The sequence below is a fragment of the Hylobates moloch genome, unplaced genomic scaffold (assembly GCF_009828535.3).
Source record: "Hylobates moloch isolate HMO894 unplaced genomic scaffold, HMol_V3 SCAFFOLD_1, whole genome shotgun sequence".
NCBI classification, from domain to species: domain Eukaryota; kingdom Metazoa; phylum Chordata; class Mammalia; order Primates; family Hylobatidae; genus Hylobates; species Hylobates moloch.
The window spans coordinates 46,009,914-46,034,483 of record NW_026652276.1 but is presented as its reverse complement, the minus strand read 5'-3'; the positions used below and the strand labels follow the sequence as shown (position 1 = coordinate 46,034,483).

General features: G+C 39.2%; 1 protein-coding gene across 4 annotated transcripts in view; it reads right to left on the bottom strand.

Annotated features, from left to right (window-relative positions):
- The window catches only part of HECW2 (HECT, C2 and WW domain containing E3 ubiquitin protein ligase 2), a 402,919-nt gene that overhangs the window by 79,683 nt on the left and 298,666 nt on the right, over window positions 1-24,570 (bottom strand). For all 4 annotated transcript variants that reach the window (XM_058440001.1, XM_032755095.2, XM_032755096.2 and 1 more), the window contains exons 14-15: window positions 17,312-17,497; window positions 3,356-3,490 (exon numbers count right to left, since the gene is read on the bottom strand). In XM_058440001.1, the coding sequence (XP_058295984.1) occupies window positions 3,356-3,490; window positions 17,312-17,497 (321 nt within the window). The remainder of the gene's footprint in view (window positions 1-3,355; window positions 3,491-17,311; window positions 17,498-24,570) is intronic.

Below are 24,570 nucleotides of genomic sequence, written 5' to 3'. Positions count from 1 at the left end.
AAACAGCCCCTCCTCGACAAGGTCTTCCCTCTCCTTCAAGCCCAAGTTAAATACAACCTCCTCTGAGCTCCCACAGAACAAACAGAACAAGCAGCTGCCATTGTGAACAGTTTATATTATTTGTCAATTATACCTCACTAAAGCTGGAAAGACATAAATAAAAAGAAAAAAACATGATTATCTAAAGGTATATTTTTCTTTCCCAACTATTAAAAAAGAAAATTTACAAAGCATTTTTCATTCATATTTTTATTCATGTGTAGTATGGTTTCATATTTTCCTTTCCTATTAAGAATGCGGGAAAGTGTGGGCCAGGCACAGTGGCTTACGCCTATAATCCCAGCACTTTGGGTGGCCAAGGCGGGCGAATTACAAGGTCAACAGATCGAGACCATCCTGGCCAACATGGTGAAACCCCATCTCTACGAAAAACACAAAAATTAGCCAGGTGTGGTGGCAGGTGCCTGTAGTCCCAGCTACTCGGGAGGCTGAGGCAGGAGAATCTCTTGAACCCGGGAGGTAGTGGTTGCAGTGAACAAAGATCGCACCACTGCACTCCTGCCTGGCGACAAAGCAAGACTCCGTCTTAAAAAGAATGCAGGAAATGTGTTATTTATTTGCATCCCTCATAGCAGCAACCACTATGTTTCTTCATTGTAGTAGGTGTTTGGTGTTAACTTGTTAGATGGAAAAGACATCAATATTTCTACTGAATGGAATATTTTCTGAAGGAATATAAGATGGTGGCTCAAATGACTCATGTATGTAACTAGAAGTCTTCTCATCCTGCTTCTCTTGAGTTACTGGCTTTCAGGAATGAATACAGCTACTCTCTGGGGAGATCTGATCACTAAGTACAGATTGTTGGTCAGACAACTTATCACTTCAACACTCCAATATATACTTTCTCTCCTCACAGTATGTTGCCATGTCTCATCATTTCCCAGAAAAGCCAAAGGTCTTCTCCCTGAGACCTCAGTCCTTGCAACCAGGCCAGCGGGCAGTGGGCAATCCCTCTGATGGGCAGCACTTCAGGATGTGCATGCTTCCAACAGCTGTGTCAGAAAGGACACTCACCCGGAAGGCTTAACAACATGGAGGGCTGGACACTCTGTATGGAGTTATCTCTGGGCCACTGCTCAGTTTCCAGCCATAGGAGGAAAAGTCTTAATATATCCCTTAAAGTCCCTCTCTCATAAAGGCTACTACTACTAGACCATGAAAATAATTCATGTTTTAAGGTAGAGGGGTTGAAAGAAAATGAAAGTATAGCTATTAATCTCGTGCATGTTTTCCCAGAAAAACAGTCCTGACTAGACCAAAGAGCCAGCTTCATACTGTGAAGTCATGATAAGGTGAGTGGTTAAAGGGCATGGGCTATGCAATAAAATATCAGACAGAGCCCTAATTGTGCTACACATCGCACACAAGGTCCAAAGGTGAGAGGTCTGTTCTGCTTTTAAGATGAATGTTGTTAGCGTCATTCAGTTCACCACTAATGGGTTACATGACAGCAAGGTAAAGATTTATTAGCTACTCATAAAACATAAATATTTTTGCACATACCTCATCCTGTAATATATTTGTATATCATTTTTATATGAGCTTCTCATGCGTACCCTTCTATATCTGCACTTACAACCAGCAAACACATGATACATTGGAGCAAGTATGTAAATCATGAGGGGAAATTCCAAGAGTCGAATTTTGATGAATCACATCCAGTTATTTATTGTATTCATATTTTTTCTTATACAAAATATATGGCTACAAACATATTTGATGTACAATATAATACTGAAAATATGACATGCACATAGACACAGAAAAGGCATGTAAAGGTGGCTAAAGGATCCTAATTCTATTGTCTAAGGGAATTTTCAGAAACAATGTAAATCAAGTGATGGTATATAATCAAATCATAAGCCCATATGAAGGAGAAGAAAACGACTTAAGACATTTCTTTTATATACTGAAGCTGCAAAAGGAAGAAGTGAAACAAGATTTCTTCCTTTTTTTTGGTTAGGATATTAGAGGGCCCTCGTGTGGTTACCACTGGTCCCTGCAAACCGGTAAAGCAGAGCAGTTTTTAGTAATTCTTAGTTCAGCCCTTTTTCTCCAGGCACATAAAGTATATAAATCAACTCTCTCAAAAATATCCTAATTTTAAAGAATACTAGTGAGGATTCCATAATCCTGTATCCCTGGATGAATATTTTAATGTAATATAGAAAACTTTACTTAAGAAATTCTATCATCTCACACCAGTTAGAATGGCAATCATTAAAAAGCCAGGAAACAATAGGTGCTGGAGAGGATGTGAAGAAATAGGAACGCTTTGACACTGTTGGTGGGACTGTAAATTAGTTCAACCATTGTGGAAGACAGTGTGGTGATTCCTCAGGGATCTAGAACTAGAAATACCATTTGACCCAGCCATCCCATTACTGGGTATATACCCAAAGGAATATAAATCATGCTGCTATAAAGACACATGCACATGTATGTTTACTGCAGCACTACTCACAATAGCAAAGACTTGGAACCAATCCAAATGTCCAACAATGATAGACTGGATTAAGAAAATGTGGCACATATATACACCAGGAAATACTATGCAGCCATAAAAAATGATGAGTTCATGTCCTTTGTAGGGACATAGATGAAGCTGGAAACCATCATTCTCAGCAAACTATCACAAGGACAAAAAACCAAACACCGCATGTTCTCACTCATAGGTGGGAATTGAATAGTGAGAACTCTTGGACACAGGAAGGGGAACATCACACACTGGGGCCTGTTATGGGGTGGGGGGAGGGGGGAGGGACAGCATTAGGAGATATACCTAATGTAAATGACGAGTTAATGGGTGCAGCACACCAACATGGCACACGTATACATATGTAACAAACCTGCACGTTGTGCACGTGTACCCTAGAACTTAAAGTATAATAAAATATATATATATATAAAGAAACTCTATATTTAACCAAGTTACATTCATTTCTTCCTGTGAGGCTGAAAATGGGTGTGTAAATGGGCTTATCATCTTCCTGTTTTAAACATTTTAGTACATTATCAACACCCTCTCATCTTCCTCTGAGTCAAAAAATTTTAAATTTCTTCAGTTTTGCTTCATATATCCTACTTTTTTAAATTTGTGATTTAGGCTGTATGTATTTCCAGAGAAGCCCTGTCAACATTCGAAAGCTTTTCAGCCTCTAAATCAAACTCAAAAAAAATAAAAAAAAACAAAAGAAAAAATGCTTTAAAAAAATCAATCAAATTCCTCAAACCATTACATACTAGAAGCTTCTGTCAACCAACAGGTCAGTCCCCAAAATGCATGACTCACCTCACCCGCACTGTGGCTGCGTTGCCTTGTCAGGTGTTGCCGATGAACCAGCGCACTTGTGGGTCTACTGCTCTGAAGTGGGAGCCGGGGATCAATGAAAGTGGTGGTGCGGGAGTTGTGGTCCACAAAGAACGCCTAGGATACAATACACTGAGTCAAATACACGCCGCTCACATGTCTTAGCTGACTTATAACATCAGACGGCCAGGAAAAGACTCACTTCTGAGTCACAGTCTTAGCTCTATTTTCTCATAATTTTCAATCTTTGGGGAAATTTCTCCTTACCCACACAGGACAGATCAGATTAGAGAAAGCCAAGCTTAGATGAGATCCAGAACGAAAAGAGCAGGAAGGAACATTATGCCTGGTTTTAGGAAATACTCTACGAGGTAGTCACCAAAGATATGATCCGAGAAGGAAGCCAGAAGAATGGACATTCGGGCTTCTCTTAACTGACGGTCTTTGAGCTCTTACTGTCATATGCGGTTATTATAAAGTTCTTACCACCTTGAAACTTTTTTTAAAATTTTTTTTTTTTTGAGACAGAATCTTGCTCTGTCACCCAGGCTGGAGTGCAGTGGCGCGATCTCAGCTCACTGCAAGCTCCACCTCCCAGGTTCACGCCATTCTCCTGCCTCAGCCTCCCGAGTAGCCGGGACTACAGGCGCCCAGTAGAGATGGGGTTTCACTGTGTTAGCCAGGATGGTCTTGATCTCCTGACCTTGTGATCTGCCTGCCTCAGCCTCCCAAAGTGCTGGGATTACAGGCGTGAGCCACCGCACCTGGCCGAAACTTTTAAACATCATTGACTTCTCTTCTTTTTTCCTTCTCTATACAGTAAGCCACCAAATCCTTCTCATTTTCTCACTGTAGTGTCCTCTATTTGTCCCCTCCCAGCCTGAACACCACCCCATTATTTTGGGACTGGTGGCTTCTCAGCTGGTCCACATCTCTATCACCGTAGTCATTTAACTGGCCCGTTACTATAAGAATATTCTTTCTAAACACTTCAATTACATCACCACCCCAATCCAAAGCTTCTCATGGCTATCTACTGTCCACAGAAAAGACATCCCCACTCTTTGGTCAGTTTTTCATTACTCTTTAACAGTCTGCCTACATGCCTTTCCAGTTTAGTCGCCCATTACACACCCATACAAACTCATCACATACCGTCTAGAACTTTGGGTAAGTCACTTAAGTTCTCTGAGCTATATATTTCTTATGAAAACATGTCTCCTTCATTCCTAACATTTCTCCCCCATAATGTGCTAGGAGAGTGGAAGCCATGTCTGTCATGATCCCGGCAGAATCTCTGGTAACATGAAATCATGAATGAGCATAAACCATGTACCTCAGCATTGCAGTAAGATGGAATACAATGCAGCAAAGCATTTTTTGGTCTGTTTGTTTAATTCTAAAACTATACAAGTGCTATCTATCATTATCCTTAGGGGCCCAATGTTGTAAGTTTTCAAAGTAAAATTGACTCAAGGTAATAATGAAACCCATTATCTTAAGTACAATTAGAAATTGTAAGTTTTCCGTGATCAGATAGTTAATTAGGTCATCAAAGATGAAAGAGGCTATTAGGAGAGCCAGGAGACTCAGTACCTATAAACCAAGTGTCAAGGCACATGATGTATGCCAAATAACAGGCAAAAAAGAACTGACCTTTCAAACCGATGGAGCTCAGTTAACAAAGTACCTTAACACCTAGAGATGAAGGTATCTAGGCAAATGCCAGAGGCAGATAGTATATTTATGTCTATTTAGAAACCTATTTTCCCATTATGGAACAGAATGTTTCTTATGGAACTCTATGTACATCATCAAGAAATGGGGCAGGTCCCATATAGAAAACATTTTTACATCTTTATAAAGAAATAACTTTAAGCAATGGATGTACCAGAAAACAAAGCAGAAAAATGGGCAGAACAGGCGTCTTTTCCAGTCCTTTCTCTTACTACCCAATTCTGGGTACAAAAAAATAAAGGTTTTGTGTGAGATTTTGTCATCAGCCTCACATCCTGGGTAATGTTTCCTCCTTACTAACCTTGGGTGAAACATCCTTCTTCTCAGGTCTTGTAAAAAGTACTCCAGTGATAAAACCTGTGTGGACTTGCATTGACAGGTTCTGACCCCAAACGTAACATTGGTCCCATTTGGTTTGTGCTTCTAATACAATTGTCCACTATTTCTGCCACTATTCAAAATGTCATAAAATAGCAATTAAATTATTTTGCACCAATGGATGTGGCTAATACTTATTTTTAAATAATACATATTAGAACCAAACCCATATCCTCTGTATGTAAATGGAGAGTAACAAGCTTTTATTACTAACACAATCCTATTAACCATCTTGTTTAAGGGAAAAATACAAACAGCATAAATTAGAATGGCCTATTTACCTAATTTCTTAGGAATGTTTTGAAGGGATGGGTGGTCATTAACGGTACAATGATGCACTTGTAATTATAAAGACAAATGGGTGTCTACATGTAGGTCAACTATGATTTGTATGTAGTGTCATAGCCTAATGTGATGTTAACAGGCTTGTCTAAAATCCATTCTCAAAAGAACTATACTGCAAAAGCCTTGGGAGTAGTGACTGTATCTTAGTCACTCTGTTATCCCCAATAGCTTTTAGGGCTGTGCCTGGGAGAAAGAGGGTGCTCAGATAAAAACAAATTGCCAAAAACTTGAATTTCCAACCAAAATACAAGGAGACAACTAACAATTAACTAACCAAGTGCTAAAAAGCATGTTCCTGGGCCAGGCGCGATGGCTCACACCTGTAATCCCAGCACTTTGGAAGGCTGAGGTAGGTGGATCGCTTGAGCTCAGAAGTTCAAGGCCAGCCTGGGCAACATGGCAAAACTCTGTCTCTACAAAATATTCAAAAATTATCCGGGCATGCAGTGGCAGACACCTGTAGTCCCAGCTACTTGGGAGGCTGAAGTGAGAGGATCATTTGAGCCTGGGAGGTGGTGATTGCAGTGAGCCAAGATTGTGCCACTGCCCACTGCGCTCCAGCCTGGGTAGGTGACAGAGTCAGACCCCGTCTCAAAAAAAAAAAAAAAAAAAAAGCGTGTTCTTTTAACAAAATACTTAAGATTGGGGAAAAAAAAATGAGAGAAGCTAAAGACCCTAAAACCACAAACAGAAGACTTTAAAAATCCCATTGTAAATGTACCAGGTTAAAAATTGAGAAGTCGGAGGCAACATAATGATTAAATGCTTCGAATTTGGAAAAAGACAAGCCTGGTTCTGAGCTCTAGTTTGCTACTTACTAGCAATGTCACCTTGGGCAAACTAGTTAAAATTTTTAAACCCCAGTTTCTTTTCCTGTTAAATGGGGATCATAACTACATTAAAGGAAGATTAACTGAGATAGTTCATACGAATTTTTGAGCATGCTGCCTGTGACACCTCAAATATGAGGTCCTATTATTTTCACAAATAATAGTTTTCTTTTCTGAAACAGTTTCCTAAGGATCACAATGTTTCTTGCTAAAGACCATATACAAGGCTCAAAAGAAGGAGGACCAGTGAAAACTATGTTTGTTACCAGGCTCCTTGTAAGTATGTGTGGCCAAGACTAAGTTCTGACCAGTAAGATGGAAAACATGGTACTTCTGGGAAATCTCCTGATGAGGGACAGATGATCCTTCATTCTGTCCTTCACCTATCCTACCCTCTGAAACACAAATTTAATAGTGGAGCTCCAGTAGCCATACTGAACCATGGGGATTGTTGAGGAAGAGTCAAACTCTGTAAAATATTTGAAGAAATTTAGTCTGAGCCAAGCATGAGTGGCCAATGGCTTGCGACACAGCCCTCAAGAGATCCTGAGAATGTCTACCCAAGGTAGACTTGGTTTTATACATTTTAGAGAGGGCTAAGGCACCAAAAACACATTCAAGATATATGTTAGTTCAGTCTGGAAAGGGGAGACGACTGGAAGTAGGGGTGGGGGCAGTTGTAGGTCATAGGGAGATTCAAAGATTTTCTGTTTGGCAGTTGGTTATTATCTAAAGATCTGGAATCAATAGAAAGGAATGTCTGGGTTATGATAACGGTTGTGGAGACCAAGGTTTTATCATGCAGATGAAGCCTCCAGGTAGCAGGCTTCAGAAAGAATAGACCGTAAATATTTCTTATCAGACTCAAAGGCTCTGTTCTATCAGTCTTAAGGTCTGTGTGTTGGTGTTAATGCTGGTCAGCTGCAAGGCATATTCAACCCCCCACTTTCCATCATGGCCTGAACTAGCTTTTTTAGGTTAACTTTGGAATGTCCTTGGCTGAGAGGAGGGGTCCATTCAGATGGTTGAGGGGCTTAGAATTTTATTTTTGGTTTACAAAATGAAGGACGGCTGAGCAAAAAGTTGGAAGGAGCGGCTGGGCGCGGTGGCTCACACCTGTAATCCCATCACTTTGGGAGGCCAAGGTGGGCGGATCATGAGGTCAGGAGAGCGAGACCATCCTGGCTAACACGATGAAACCTCGTCTCTACTAAAAATATACAAAAAATTAGCTGGTCATGGTGGCGGGCACCTGTAGTCCCAGCTACTTGGGAGGCTGAGGTAGGAGAATGGTGTGAACCCGGGAGGCAGAGGTTGCAGTCAGCAGAGATTGCACCACTGCACTCCAGCCTGGGTGACAGAGCGAGACTCCATCTCAAAAAAAAAAAAAAAAGTTGGAAGGAGCTGGGGGCTCTTGCAACATGATGAACTCCCTGGTCAATCCTAGACTGCCTACCTCTCAACTTCTTTATGTGAGAGAATACACTTTTTTTTTTTTTTTTGAGATGGAGTCTTGCTCTGTTGCCCAGGCTGGAGTACAGTGGCACAATCTTGGCTCCCTGCAACCTCTGCCTCCCAGGTTCAAGTGACTCTCCCGCCTCAGCCTCCCAAGTAGCTGGAATTACAGGCACGCACCACCACACTACCACACCTAATTTTTTGTATTTTTAGTAGAGACGGGCTTTCACCATGTTGGCCAGGCTGGTGTTGAACTCCTGACCTCAGGTGATCCACCTGCTTTGGCCTCTCAAAAAGTGTCGGAATTACAGGCATAAGCCACCGTGCCTGGTGAGAATACAGTCTTGTATGTTAAAATGTATATGGGTTTTCCACCACAATACAGTCAAATCAAATCCCAGTAGAAACAGTGAAGTTTCCACACTGCAGAGGAAAGACAGTCTCTCTAAAAGTAAAACCAGAAACCACCATTATATGTAGGGATCTTCCCTATTTGGTGAATAATGACATATCTATCATTCACCTTTAATACAGCTAGAATACAATTCCCAATTTAAGTGAAATGTACAGTTGGAACTTATCAAGCTGGGATTTGAACCCATGTTTCTGTCTGACCCCAAAGCCCAATGAGCAATATCTTTTTCCCCACCTCTCTTCTTTTCATACATCATCTCCTTTTTTCCACTCTGCTTTCTGCCTACCATCTTTTCCTTTTTATGTTCTTCCCACTCCCCTCACACCTTATATCATACTTTATTTTAGGAAAACATTTCAGTATGTACTCAATGAGGCTGACAGTAACAGCCACTCACAGTGCTTGGCCTCACCAGTTTCAACACTGCAAAGTTTCAGGTGGAAAGACTGCTACTGATCCCAGACAGCATGCTCTACATACCGTGCCCAATTCTCATCACTAATCTGTTGGAAGGATGGCCATGGGTGGAGAATAGGTCCTATTTGTATCCCACAAGGGGCTCTATTTCAGAGTCAAATGGAATGTGTATATTGTTTACACATGCTTTTTACATCTGCCAAGTACTTAGGGGAAAAGTCTCGATTAAGACCTCCATCAAAGCCACACAGCTAGGGCACTGACTGAATATAGCACTTCTAAGGAGCAATCCCTTGGTGTGAGTTTTGGCTCCACTCTGGGCCCACTGTGTGACCTTGGACAGGTTTCCTCAGTGCTTTGCTTTATTCACGTAAAGGAAATTACTCAGGTCACAGCTGAATTGTGAAAAATAGATTCTACTTTAAAATGAAGAGAAGAGCATGCAAAGTCCAAGCATGCCATTTCTGTTTGTGACACACATATCAATTTTGTCAGGAAAATGGATCACTTTCCCACAGCAATGAAGCTGACCTAGTAAATTTGGATCACTTTATGTCACAATTTTTGAATAGCCTGCAATTATTTATGAAAGTATCTACCACGTATTAATAAATACTGTCTAGAGTAGAGTATGTCTAGAATGTAGACATGAAAAAAGAAATTGTATGGAAAAACAGATCCTTTTCACATTGGCTACTAGCAAAGCAAATTTTGAACAATATTGATTCCCTAATGCTAAGTTTCATTAAGGAAATTCACTCAAGCTTTACAGTGCTGGGCCAACTAACAACTCAAAAGCTGAAAGGAATGCAAATACACAAACTCGAATCTCATTTTTGAAAACATCTACCCTTTCACTGCTTCGGGGCATAGTCAGAGTCAGGAAGTATGGGCTAGTTGGAGCCAAGTGGTATTTTAGTGAAGCCAAACAAAATACATTTCTTTCTTTACACAATTCTTTCTTTCTTTTTTCTTTTTTTTTTTTTTAAAAAAAACTTCTATTATTTTAAGAAAAGAAAAAGCCACCACTATTTGTGAAGAAATACCAACCTCAGGCTCAACAAATCTAAGTTAAAGAAGTTTGAAATTGTTTCCAGTTACTATTTTGCCACTAAGGAATACATAGTAAAAGGCTATATAAACAAAATAAAACAAAAAGTGCTTGTAACTATGCTACAGAAAGACAGAACATCCGATCTTCCATTTTTCTTTCTATAAAGAGTTATAGAAACAGTAAAAGGACAATAATTGATAAGCCAGAAGACTATGTATTGTATCTGTTATAAATTCTGGTGTCTTAGCTTACAAAGTCTTAGAAGTGCTCAAAAAAAGGCTCATTGTAATCTACTTTCATTTTTTAAAGATTGTATTTACTTACCCATTCTCTTCCTTCCAAATTATAACTCTCCTCTCAGCTCCTGGCTCCTTCCCCCAAGATTCCCTCAGTTATAAGGCATAAACATGCTATTATTTTCTCTACTTTATGTCTTAGAAAGACTCTGTCACAAATAGTGGAGATGAAAAGGGCTGAATGATACAGTTTATCCTCAGTAAAAAATCGTCATGCTAACTTGGTTCTTTTGAAGGAATCAGTAGTCCCAATTTTTTCATGACATCTTTATCAGTCACAAAAAAGGTTATAGAAAAGTATTATGTTTAACTGCTATGACTGTAGCTCTAAAGGTGCTAGGAGAGGAAACAGGGATTTGTGCTACTTGGGCCAGAGTCCTGAAAACAGCCAGTTAGTAGATGTGGACAAGTACAATATAAGTACAACACTTTGATGTAAAATGTTAGCTAAGGGAGTGGTATTTTATATGTTGGGAGTGACAGTATTTAGGCGTTCAACCTGTAAGAGGGGAGCCAGTGTTATGTTGGAGATGGCTTGTACCAGCTCGTGAGAGCAGACTGTAGTTTTAAGGAATTCTGTGAGCAGGTTGATGTGATGCTGACAGCATGTAATTGACCATGTTGGGGGAATTTACACCATCAAAATTGGCAAGTGCTACAAATCAGCCCTCCTCCCCACCTGCCACAGACAGCTGATTGTCCAACATTTCCCAACTTATAGCTGTGGAAGACTGGGAATAAAGTTATCCAAATTACCACATTTTAGGTGGAGTAGAAGGGCATTAACATGAAATGTTGAAATCATATACTCATACATATATATATTTTAAGATGGAGGTCATAAATATATATATATTTAAATCCATGCAGGTCATAAAGACAACTGTTAAAAAAGAAAAGGCAAAGTCCATCTCTGTACTTAGGCAATTCCTTCAAGATTCCATGAGTCTACTGTTTTACTCAGAAATCTATTCATAAAACCGATCTCTGCTCTATTTTCTCATTCAAAAAGAGACACAACCCCTAGACAGTTTATTTTTGCCATTTGCCTTCTATGTATACTTATGCATTAATTTTTTCTAACATATTTTTACCTTTTAAAACAGACAAGAGGTCCTAAAAACCATGTGCTATCTATCATTTTATAGTTTAATTCCATCAACAGCTAGATTGCTGCATAACTTAAGGTAATTAAACCAGATACCCACCACAAGAGGTATTAGTTGTTTCCAAGCAATTAAAAATGTGTCACAAAAGTAACAAATGTGGTGGTCAAGTAGACAACATATTTTTCAAAATGTAGCATTTATCTTGCTAAGAGACTTTTGAAATTATAAGAAGTTGTGGCCTCCAAATATTAAGTTGCACTTTACTCACTGAGATAAATAGGACTTGACCCAGTAAATAGTTGCCATCAGTTTCATGCAAGATTGAAACCAGGGTCTGGGTCATTACTGAAACAACTGTAGCCACACAGGCTATTAGGGTCTGGTAAAATGAGAATTCTCAAATAGGCTCAGCCTGTGGTACTTTCTACCCTACAAATATTTGCTCTGTTCCAAAATCTGTCCTCATAACCATAACTGCTATGTGCTGTGGTTCTCAAAGATGAGTATTTGGACCATTCTGATACTTAAACTCCTAATCTGACACCCAAAGTCAAAACCTCTAGAGTTACAAAGCTTGGACATAGAAATGGAAGCCAATTTAGCTGGGAGATATTGTAACACATGATTTCTGCAGGGAAAAACACAACAAACTATGGGAAAGATATTTCACTTTAAATAAGAAGATGGTTCCCATTGTACATTTTTATTTTTTAAAATCTCATGACATTTATGATATGTCGCTTATAAAGTTCAAAGTTTCTTCGCATCTTGATTTAGGGCCAAAGAAAATAATCTGGGGAAAAAATCCTGGATTAATATTGTTTGCGAGTCTAAAGCAAAGAGGCAGGGGGAATAGTCCATATTTAACATCTTAAAGGAACTTTTTAAAAAAGAGACTTTTTTTCTAAAAATTAAATCAAATAAGCCCATTATGTAAATTTGAGAAATAATAACTTTCACGATTTTGTTTTCTCATTATCCAAGTCATCTTTTAGCATCCTCTCAGTTTGACTCTCTGTAGTACAGCATGCACTGATTTCATGTAATTCATACGTGTCTCTTGAAATTCACTCATTATTTCTTCACAGGAACCAGAAATACCCACCTGGTGCTTTCCTGTCTCTATGCCTTTCCTTTGGGTGTTTTCCCCACCCCATTCCTATTTTTTCTCTCCTCCAAAATCTCTTTTAACCAAACTTCAACCCATCATTTAAGGCTCACCTCAAATACTGCTGTTACTATGAAAACTTTCCAGGTATCTCATGCCATAAATAAGTCATTCTACAGTGGACCCTTGCATAGCACATACCAGTGCTAAGGCACACATCCTTTTTTATTTACCATTTTTTTATTATACTTTAAGTTTTAGGGTACATGTGCACAACGTGCAGGTTTGTTACATATGTATACAGGCACACATTCTTTTATAATTCAAAGAAGAGGCATTTAGGGTAAAACAGCAATGTCTAGGAAAGGGATGGTTAGTGGCTTTACACAGGAAGTACAGGATTTTGTGCCAATGTGTGGATCTGCTTTCAGTTCCATTTCTAAGTTACTTGGCTTTCAAGGATGTTTCTAAAACCCTAGTTTCATGATCATGGCTGATGGAGAATACAACCACCAGAGTAGAGGTCCACTGATACAGCAAGAGAACAAATCCACTCAGACACCACAGTATCAGAGCACCCATCATAGAGAAACAGAGAACATTCCATGTCATTATACCGGTGTAAGGCAGGAGCAAACAGCCCAGGCCAGACTACCCTGCAGTGATCAAAACAACATGGACAGCAAAGAACTGTAACACCAAAAAGAAACCCTGCTGTGAAAATGCCATTCTCTCAGACCACCATGGTTAAGGGAGACCAGCAGTTCCTTAAGAGGAGGAATAGGATGCTGACATGAATCCTACAGTATATCCCTTATAAGTCATCATGTATTTCCTATAAGAGTAAGGATTCATCAATTAACAAATCTGTATTATTTTCATGAAATGCCAAACTGATGAAACTTTTTAGTTACTATTCTATATAGATCCCTACTTCTACCTCTAAATTTCAGTAAATTATGAATGATAATAATATCTAACTTATAAATTATCAGGAGGCTCCCACAGCATCCTGCCAAACCTTTGCTATCTTCATTATAATTGCTGAAGCTATCCCTTCACCCTCCTTACTGGTGAGAGGCAGGAGAGGAGCACAGACTCTGGAGCTGGACTGCCTGGGTTCAAATCCAATTCCACCACTTACTAATTGACCTTGGTCAATTCATGTAATCATGCTGTGCCTCAGTTTCCTCTTCTATATAATGTGGATAAAAATAGCACCCATCTCCAGGCTGCTGTGAGCACTAAATGAACTAGTGTCTGGCCCAGGGGCAATGCTACATACTCCAGAATACTACATTAAGTGGTAAATTTTTATCATTGTAAGCACAATGGTACACACCTCCGAAGTGCTGCTGAATGACTAAATAAGTGAAAACACGAAAGGAAGATGTTACACTAGAGAAGAGGAGATGGAGGTAAATTTCAGCCTGAGAACATTTCTGTTAAGAACCATTTCCTTTCATGCAGATGAGGATATGGACATCCTGTTTCATATCAACTCTAGAAATCAGTCATCACTGTGGGAAAATAACTTCATAATAGTTAATAGCTTTGATGTTGCATTACACGAAAAATGTTTTCTCCCTTCAAATGTTCTAGAAGCACAGCAACTCATTTTTAAAAGGGGCTAGCCAGTCAGGGTGGCACGTGCCTATAGTTCCAGCTACTTGGGAGGCTGAAGTGGGAGGACTGCTTGAGCCCAGGAGTTCTGGACTACAGTGTGCTATGCCAATCAGGTGTCCACACTAAGTTCCCCATCAATATGGTGACTTCCTAGGAGTTGGAGATCACCAGGTTGCCTAAGGTGGGAGGAACCAGCCCAGGTTAGAAATGGCACAGGTTGAAACTCCCATGCTGATCAGCAGTGGGACCACGTCTGTGAATAGCCACTGTACTCCAGCCTGGGCAACACAGCAAGATCCTGTCTCTTAAAATAAATATTATTAAATTCAATTAAAAGGGGCTAAAATTCCAGGGTTGACAGAAAACCTATTAGCTGCCTATTCATAAGACAGGAGACAGGACTCCTAACATGCAGCCCAAAGCAGAGTAGCCAAATAGAGACCGAGCACCAGCTTCCCTGAATGTTCCTTTAAGTTATTTTAATCTACTGGAAGCTGGTCACTTGGAAAGAAACTTACATGGGAGAATCACATGGAGATAAACCTGCTTTAGTTAAGGTGTCCAGCTTAGCTAAAAATCTTATTAAATTCTTAATGCACGACAGAGAGAGATCAGGCTAAAGTGATAAGCTTTTGGGTCTGCCTGCTAATCTGTCTTGTCCACAAGGCAAGGGTCCTTCAAATCTTTCACCCCAAACAGGATTCTAATGTAAAAGCCAGCATCAGATTATGAGGTCAGCTCTCTACCAGCCTACACTCAGGGTTCTATACAATGCCAACTTCAAGTTGTAACACCCAGATTGGTAAAAACATCCCTAGAGAACAAGATGTTTTGGATAGTCATGTTACGAACATGGTTGAGATAATGTTTACTCCTGTTTAACCACCACAACTTTTATAAAAGCTATGAGACAGAACTTGTTCTTAAGAATACATTACAACTCTTCTTCAATAGTATCCTATATGTAATTGAAACTTTTTTCAAGGTTCAGGGGTTAGTAAAAGAACCTCTCTCCTAAAGTGTGTCTGGCAAGTTATGACTGGCAAGAAGGGACCAACCTCTGCCTTAACAAGTTAAATCTCAACACAGAGCAGAAACAGATGCAGCACTATCCATTATCTTAACTTGGGTTTTCCCTGGACCTCTGATTCTCTAATGAACATAGCTCCTCATTCATGATTCCAGGTAAAATCTTGTCAGAGCTGAAAACAGATGAATTCTTGGTGGGGTACTACTCTTTTATACCCTGGTATAATACTACCAGTATTTTTCAAAGTCCTTACTTGGACCATCTATGCCCTTCCATCCAATGGAACATTTACAGACATTGGGCTCTCAGGCTGTTGAACCAAATGTAGTACCAGCAAAGCCATATCTTCCCCTGGTGTCCCTGCTTCCAGCTTAGTGTTCTGAAAAGGCTTCTCTGTCATGCCCATCTGACTCTAATTCAGTGACATTTTACTTGTGGTCCAGGGACAAAATCACAAGCCCAATTCTCTTTCATCTCTCCTAAACTTCATGCTTGCCACTTCTAATCTTCTCTTGGCTGGGAATTAGAGGTTTATTAAAAACATTTGCAGAAATCCAGTCAGTAGTTTCAATGAGAGTTTGAGGGCTCCTCCCACGCATTAAAATACATGCATTTTGTAACAACCATTTTGACTGCTCATAGGTTCTCAGGTAATATTGCTGGAAGCTGAGTTCAGGATAAGTAAGAGGCTATTGTGGTAAAGTTCCCTCTGCTAGAGGGAACTTTGGGGGGTAAATGGCATTTACTGAGTACTTCACGTGTTCCATTTGCCTTGACCGTTGATATACTTTACTCCTTACTTCTTTCAGGTATCTGCTCACCTATGGCCTTATCTGTGACACGTTCCCCAACCACCCTATATGAAATAACATTCTCCATTCCTGTCTTTTACTAGATCTCATTTGTTGCGTTATTTTTAATCATAGCATTAATCAGCTCTTGGCATACGAAGAATAGTATGTTTATTTATTTGTCTATTGCCTGTCTCTGAGACATGAATGCTGCATTCATGAGAATGGCAGTTCTACAAAGTAGTTGGCTTACCTGTTTTGCTTAGGTGCTCAATAAATATTTGTTGAACAAACACTGCAAGGGTTGTTAAATACTTTAAATATCATGTCATTTTAATTTTCCCTACGCTTCAAGTCACATATTCCCAGACTTTTTATAGACAGAGAAACTGAGGTTGGTTACTCAATACTTGCAGAGCATAATGTCATGGTTAAAAGTACGTTCCTGGAACCAGCCTGGCTGGCCTACAGAGTGGCTCAGCCACTGCCTGTCTCTGTGATGTCAGGCAAGTCACTGAACCATTCTGGACATGGAGCTGCTTATCTGTAAATGGCAATAATAACAGTACTGCTTTATCAAAGTTGTGGTGAGGACCTTAAGAGCTTAAACAGTTCATGGCTCATAGTAGGTACTACATAAGAGTTAAATAAAAATTAAATCTTAGCTGAGGGTCACCTTATAACAAGCACTAACTTTCTCATTCTGATTTCGTACTCATAGAACGACTTCCTGATTGTAACCAGGCTTTCTGGTTCATCCACCTACAGAGGAAGTACAGATGTAGCTATTCTGGCCTGTGTTGCACAGTTACATATTTCTTGTCATAAATTAATCAATCAGTGAGTTTTGGTTGCTGTGCTAACAAAATCACAGTTCTGAACCAGTAAGACTGAAGCCCAAGCCCAGACAGTGTCACAAAGACACACCTCACGCAGTTGCTTGCTTAGTGACCTCCTAGCCACTTTCTCCAAACAATACCAGAACTTTTTATTCAAATATCTACAACACAAGCTGTATCACTAGGGAGAAGGAAGCACTGCCTGAGAACCCTTTTCTCTAATCAGCAGAGCATGGAGAGAGATGACAGGTAAGAGAGTTTCCAGGGAGAAGCGAATGCTTTGCCAGTCTCACACCCCTCCCTGCGCTCCCTCCATGACTTCAGAATGGCACAGTCACTGTTTGTGGTCACAAACAACCTGCTGTCCAGGTTTCACTTGAACAGAAGGTGGAATGTTTCACCTCACAAAGAGCCCTGGCCCTCACTTGAAGGGTAGGGCCAAGTGTCGAAGCCACAAGCAGCCCACAGGCATTTGGCACTCCCTGAGGCATCTCCCTCGTGTTACCTTGCCCTGGTGATCATGTTTCATTTCCCATCCCCGCGGCAGCTCTAGCTGTTTGTTCGCGAACATGTTGAGGAATCCCACAAGGTCCCGGTTATGCTGGTAGCGTTCAAAGTGGTGGGTGTCCCTCCGGACTTTGGTGATCATGTGCTTCAAACACGTGTTGTTTGTAAACATGCGGTAGGCACTCTAAAGAAAAGAATGGAGAACCAATGTTAACCCACTTGTGACATGCAGAAGCACCAGAAATACTACACATGGGTATGGCTAATCTTTCAATAAGTAATGAAATGCATATATAGGCTTCAACAGAACTCTAGACCCATGTATGGAAACAGCAGACAGAGCAAAATATCTTGAACAAAATGAAACATAAAGACTACAGAAGGTAAGGCAGTCTTCACAGCTGCTGTCTAGTTCTCTTTTTTAAATTTTTATTTGTATTTGAAGTTCTGGGGTACATGTGCAAGATGAGCAGGTTTGTTAAATAGGTAAACGTGTGCCACGGTGGTTTGCTGTACCTATCAACCCATCACCCAAGTATTAAGCCCAGCACGCATTAGCTATTTTTCCCTAATGCTCTCCCTCCCCCAGTCCCACTCCCCAACAGGCCCTAGTGTGTGTTGTTCCCCTCTCTGTGTCCATGTGTTCTCATTGTTCAGCTCCCACTTATAAGTGAGAACATGTGGTGTTTGGTTTTCTGTTCCTGTGTTAGTTTGCTGAGGATAATGGCTTCCAGTTCCATCCACATTCCTGCAAAGGACATTATCTCATTCCTTTTCGTGGCTACATAGCATTCCATGGTATATATATGCTACATTTTCTTTAGCCAGTCTGTCATTGATGGATATTTGGGTTAATTCCATGTCTTTGCTATTGTGAATGATGCTGCAGTGAACATATATGTGCAGGTATCTTTGTAACAGAATGATTTATGTTCCTTTGGGTAAATACCCAGTAATGGGATTGCGGGGTCAAATGGTATTTCTGGTTCTAGATCTTTGAGGAATCGCCACACTGTCTTCCACAATGGTTGAACTAATTTACTAAAGAACATACATGTTGTGGAGTCTCACTGCACATGGGCCATTAAATCCTGAAGCTGGTTTTAGGAAAGAAACACACAGTCAAAATTATACTACACTGGAGATGAATATGCCACCTTACAGAGAGCCCTGACATAGCCAGTTTCTCCCCCAGTATTGGACTAGGTTATTGGCTCTCTGAGTGAGTGCCAGATGACACAACCAGTATACACTTAAGGGCCAAGTTGCATGGAAAAATGCTTGCCATACATTTCTATACTAGAAGGACATGCAATGGAATGAGCTGCTCTCACTGACCATCACACTTAACTCAGATTACAACAGACTGAGGTTTTAGAATCACACCCTTCATAGAGGCATATAAGCTTGGCGAATGGAATAGCAGGCTGAGGTGCCTGGGCTGTACATCTCATTCTTTTTTCTTTTTTTCTCTTTTTCCCTGTGTATATTTGGTTGGATGTATATGAATGAAATGCGAGTTTAAAAAAACTCCACTATACCACCACACAGAAAAGTGACTGTTTTGTCCAAAACCTTACAGTTTTCATTTCTATGATATTTAAAGATTCCACAAACTGATTATAAGTCATGATTGTCCACATATGAGTCAGACAATAAATATTTATTGCATAACACCATGCACAAAACAGCAGAAGAGGAATAACTGTATGACAGCTGTTTCCTTGAATCATCAGAGGGAATATGATATTCATGAAACTGACCAGGCCATGAATGATCATCCTGGAACTCTATTCTTCTCAGACTGATTCAAAGGGCTTTGGATTCCTTTTATCTTTAGTGTCTCAGGGACACTAGACTGAGTCTGGACGTCTTCCAGCTTTATGGGTTCTGTTATCTATTTTCGTCTAAATTGTATGGGTTCTGTTATCTATTTTAGTCTAAACTTTATGGGTTGTTATCTATTTTAGTCTAAGACAGCCCAAGGCAAACCCCAAGGACTCTAGAGTCTCTGGAAATGATTTCATTTTAATAAACATTTATTGTCTTTGCTGTACCCAGTACTGTGTTCGTTATTAGGGATCAAAGAGGAATGAATATGAAGACAGTCAACATTGCTCCAGTCTTCCTAGGACCCCTCAAGATGTGTCATGTCCAGGTCAAAGCATTTATTGCTGATCTGAGTCCCTCTAGAGCTTTCTTCCCTTTGACACAGCAAGTGGCAATGTTTGAACAGGGATGCTCCCCAGCCTGGCTCCCTAGGTCCCAGAGTGACCACAGGGACCCTGATAACCTGACTTGGAATGAGAAGTAATCCTTTGTTAGCTGAAGCCACTGAGATTTGTTGGTCATTATTATTGAAGTATAACCTAAATTATTCGGATTGATTTACTGTAATTAAATACTTGTTCCCTATAAAAACAAATTAAAGGAAAGAAGAAAGGAAGTGAGGAGGAAGGGAAGAAGAAAGAAGACCACAATGAACCATGCTTGAACCTTAGCTCCTCAGTACACTTGAGTATAAAATGCTTTCGAGTCATATTTCAACCGACAGTCTAAATGAGAGGAGGTTTTGAGGGCTGTGAGCAGTTGTGTGGTTCAGAGCAGAGAGTACTGTCAATGCAGGCAGGCCTATGCATGGGCTCTGGGCAATTAGAGAGCATGAGAGGATAGGAAAGTGACACCATGAAAGCAGAGAAGGAAATAACAGAAGTTGGGCAGTGTCAGAAAAAACCTAACTTCAGCTAAGTAACAGTTTTGGCTCTATTGGCTGACTCTGCTTTGAGTTTTAAATACAATCAGCAAGGCAACTGTTTTCTGCATTTGGCTCAGTGTTGCTGATATATTTTCGTATAAGTCATTGCAAGTTAGAGTCCTGAGACCACACTGGTTTGTGTAGGGATCATAATGAGCTTTCAGGTCTTACTACCTAAGAGTAAAACACATATTAAGTCTCTTCAGGGACAAATTATTTGGGGGATAATTCTGTCAGATAAATCATTACATTACCCGTCGTTCTAAATAGGTGTACCTCTTTGTCGCCTTCACTGCTCCCTCTTCTCACTAAAATAAGTAAATAGGCCACATTCTGATTTCTTATCTAGAGCACCAGAAATGCTCCTCACTTTGTTAACAAAGAACTTCATTAGGGCAAGAAGCAGTGGGAATTAAGTTAAGAAACTCATCCCAGCCTCAGACTTGAAGTAATTCCCTGGGGCTGAATAGCTCTTTAAGCACAGAAATCTTAAGGCTGGTCTTATAATTAATTATGTCATTTCATCTTCCTTCTCTCCACTCAATGAAACATGTAGTATGGTGCCAAACACATCTGATCTTTGCAAAGAGCATCTACCAAAGTAATTCAATGCAGGAGATGTCTCTCAGTAACTAGTAAACAATCTTTAGATCCACAGCCTTTTCAAGTCTGAATAGTAAGTACATGACTGTTAGGGTCTATACAAAACACTTAAGCCAAACAGGAACATACTTCTAGACTGCTATGTTTCTATAAAAAAAAAAACTATGTTTGAGTAAGTGCATATATATGTTTATGCAAAAACTGTATGTCTATAGATATGTATATATAGTTGATGTGTGTGTGTATATATATATATGTAATTTATATATCTATAGTTTGGGAAGGATATTTATACTCCACTTCATATAGAACTACAATGCAGATTCTAGTCTCAGCTCTGTCACTCATAGAGACAAAGAAAACTACTTAATCTCTGTCTCAATTTGCTTAACTGTAATATGGGATAATAATAACTCCCTTGCTTTCTCCATAGGCATGTGAGATTCAAATCCAGTGGGACAAAGGATGGTAAAGTAATTTGAAAAGGTCAAAATCACTTTAAGAATACAGGCTATAAGTAAAAATATATAGGGGATTATATCTATCATACCTGTGTTATAACAGATAAAGAGAGTGGCAAAATTGTTCACCACTTTCAGTTTGAAGATCTTGGGCCAGCATCCTACGTTCTATGAACTGAACAAGGGTCTCCTAAGCTTCATTAATTATGTGCTAAGCCATGTGCTAAGCCCTGTGCTAAACCCTGAGGATACAGAGATGAGCAAGGCCTGATCATTCAAAAGGATGAAGAAGAATTATAGGGGGAGGTGGAAGGAAGAGATTCACCAGAGGCAGAAAGAGTTGGAAAAACAAAGGCCACGACAGTGGTGAAAATACTGAAACACACTGACAGAACGAGCAGAGGTAAGAATGGGAGCAGTCCAAAGAGCCAAAAACACTAAACAGATAGGATTAGGTTGACAGAGTTTAGTCTTCATGGAAGCTGATATTGACAAAGCTGTGGGTTAAGAGAAAATAGGCATCTTTATTCTCCTGGGGTTTAGTGGTTCTAAGTAGGTAAGGATCCTTTTCTATGTTTGTTTGTTTGCTTGCTTATCTTACAGAAAAAGATGCAGTAAATGAATCTGATATTTACCTGAAACAAAAGTAGATTAGAGAAGAGCCCATGATACCTATTTCATAACATAGTCTCATGATAATGAACAGAATTCACCTGGGAAGCCACTGCACGTGGACTCGAGTAGTTAAGAGGAATTGGTAATTGTTAATAGCAGACAAAGTGCCTTAAAGGATCTCTAAAGGAAACAACACTTTGTTTTCCTTTGACATAATTTAAATATTCTTTTTAGTTATTCCTTCTCAATTCCAAAAATCCCTGTTCCAACCTCCCTCCTGGTTGTTTCTCATCGTCCTAGCAAGAAATAAGCATTTGATGGTTGAGTGAATGATCAACTGAATTTATTGAGTGGAGTTTTGTTAAATACCACTCCTTAGAACTTAAATGTGTTTTTGTTCGGTTACATGTTTGTTTGAGGTTGTAGAAGTAAATGTCATTGCCATTTGGCAGCAGAATAAGAAAATTACATGCAAATACTTAGTTCTTATCAACCACAATGCAAATAATAATCAATCCCCTCTCCTTTTTTTGCAGGTTTTCCTTAGTGTTATGATGACCAAATGTCCTAGATTACCTGGCCCAGTCCTAATTTCACCTAATTCTGCTGTTTTCAAAACATAGTTAAGTACATTACTGACAAATAAAGTCTTTCTTTATATTTCAGAAAGGTTTCATCAAGAATAGGCATTCTGAATTCAGGTTTGGAAAAGCACGTCACCGAATCTATAGCAAACATCTCTCATATTCACAAGAGAGCAGATTTGAGCACTTGTATACATTATTCACTAAACAAAATTTAATATATACAAAATCAAGAAATGTTTGCATAATATGTATGCAGAGATATCAAAATAGTCCTGTTTTATACAGTCTGTCTTCATAATATTTTTAATTTTACAAGATTTACATTGTTTTCATCTAGCTAGAGTAAAATGGAAGGGAATTTTAACATTAACAAAACTAACTACAAATGAACAATTCATCTATTTTGCAATAGCAGGAATTCCCAAGTTTCAAGAATATACTTATGGATTTTGGAACAGTATTTTTCTTCATTAAGTACTAAGAAACTTAAACGCTAGAATTAATGTATTTTTAGAGCTCATTAAAAGCCACAGTAGTAATTATTTGGCATGTATGTTGGAAAATTATTCAGTTGAATATAATGAAATACATTTATGTATGACATTAATTAGACAAATATAGGCACATCAGCTATAAAAGACATGGTACTAATAACTAAATCTTGAATTAACAAGAGAAATTGTTTGTCAGGACAATTTTGAAAGAAATCTGATCACAACCATTAGAGGGCAGTAGAATAATTCCTAAAGCAACCACAACGCAAAAAAAGAAAAAGAAAAAACCCACAAAATTTTCTTTCTCAAGTTTTACTTTAGTGTTATGACAACCATATATCTATTTAACACTTTTCTTTCCAGTAAGGATTATTAGGTATTACAACTACACGTAATCTATTTTTCTTTCTTTTTAATTTATTATTTTTTTCTTATACTTTAAGTTCTAGGGTACATGTGCACAACGTGCATGTTTGTTACACATATATACATGTGCCATGTTGGTGTGCTGCACCCATTAATTCGTCATTTACATTAGGTATATCTCCTAATGCTATCCCTCCCCCCTCCCCCCACCCCATGACAGGCCCCGGTGTGTGATGTTCCCCTTCCTGTGTCCCAGTGTTCTCATTGTTCAATTCCCACCTATTTTTCATTACTTTCTTTCAACATAAACTGATACCTTCGAGTCATAAAAAATAGTTAGGAAAATTATTAAATACACTCCTTTTGCATATTGAACATTTTCAATAATACGAACAGGGAAGTAACTGAAAGAGGTATAGATCATAAACAATTCTAGCAAAAAACTCTAGACAATAAATCTTAAAATACAGAAATCAAATAAAAAGTTTATTTTGTAACATTTTCTGTTAATCTAGGAAAAAAGAAAAAATTCCAGCAAGTAATGCACTTTAGAAAAAATTGTCTGAGTTACCTCCATTAATTCATATCTTGAGACTTCTAGCAAGACAAATTCAGCTACTTCAATATTTGCCATATATAAGTCAGGAAAATAATACTTCCTAAACCCATAGAATTTAAGCCTTACAGAAATGTATAAATGCACAGCATGGATCATCTTTTTAGCTAATATGAATGCAGTTCAATAAGAGGAAGAAAAAAATTAAAATGCTTTAGAAAGAATACTTTGAAATCAAGATAGACTATCCAGCAAAATAAATTCTAAAATCATGCCCAACTAAAGAAAAAAGAAACACGACAAAAACACGAAAACAAAATAAGTTTAAAAAAAAAAAGCCGTAAGCTGCTTAGTATTTTCATACTGTTAAAACATGTTAGTTGTGAAAAGTCCAGGAGAGTTATAGTTGTGACAAACACGGTAAGGGCATTTAATGAAAATCTCTTTATCCTAGGAGTTCCCAGACTACAGGCCACAATTGTATCAGAATCACTTAAGGGGCCTAAAACAAAACAAAGCAAAATTAAAACAGACTGCTGGGACCCACTCCAGACCTACTGAACCAGAATCTCTAAAGTTTAGGTACCAAGAATATGCATTTTATTTTTTAAAGTCACCAAGTTTAAAAACCACGGCCTTGGACCTGGCACGGTGGCTCACGCCTTTAATCCCAGCACTTTGGGAGGCCGAGGTGGGCGGATCACGAGGTCAGGAGATCGAGACCATCCTGGCTAACATGGTGAAACCCCGTCTCTACTAAAAATACAAAAAATTAGCTGGGCATGGTGGTGGGCGTCTGTGGCCCCAGCTACCCGGGAGG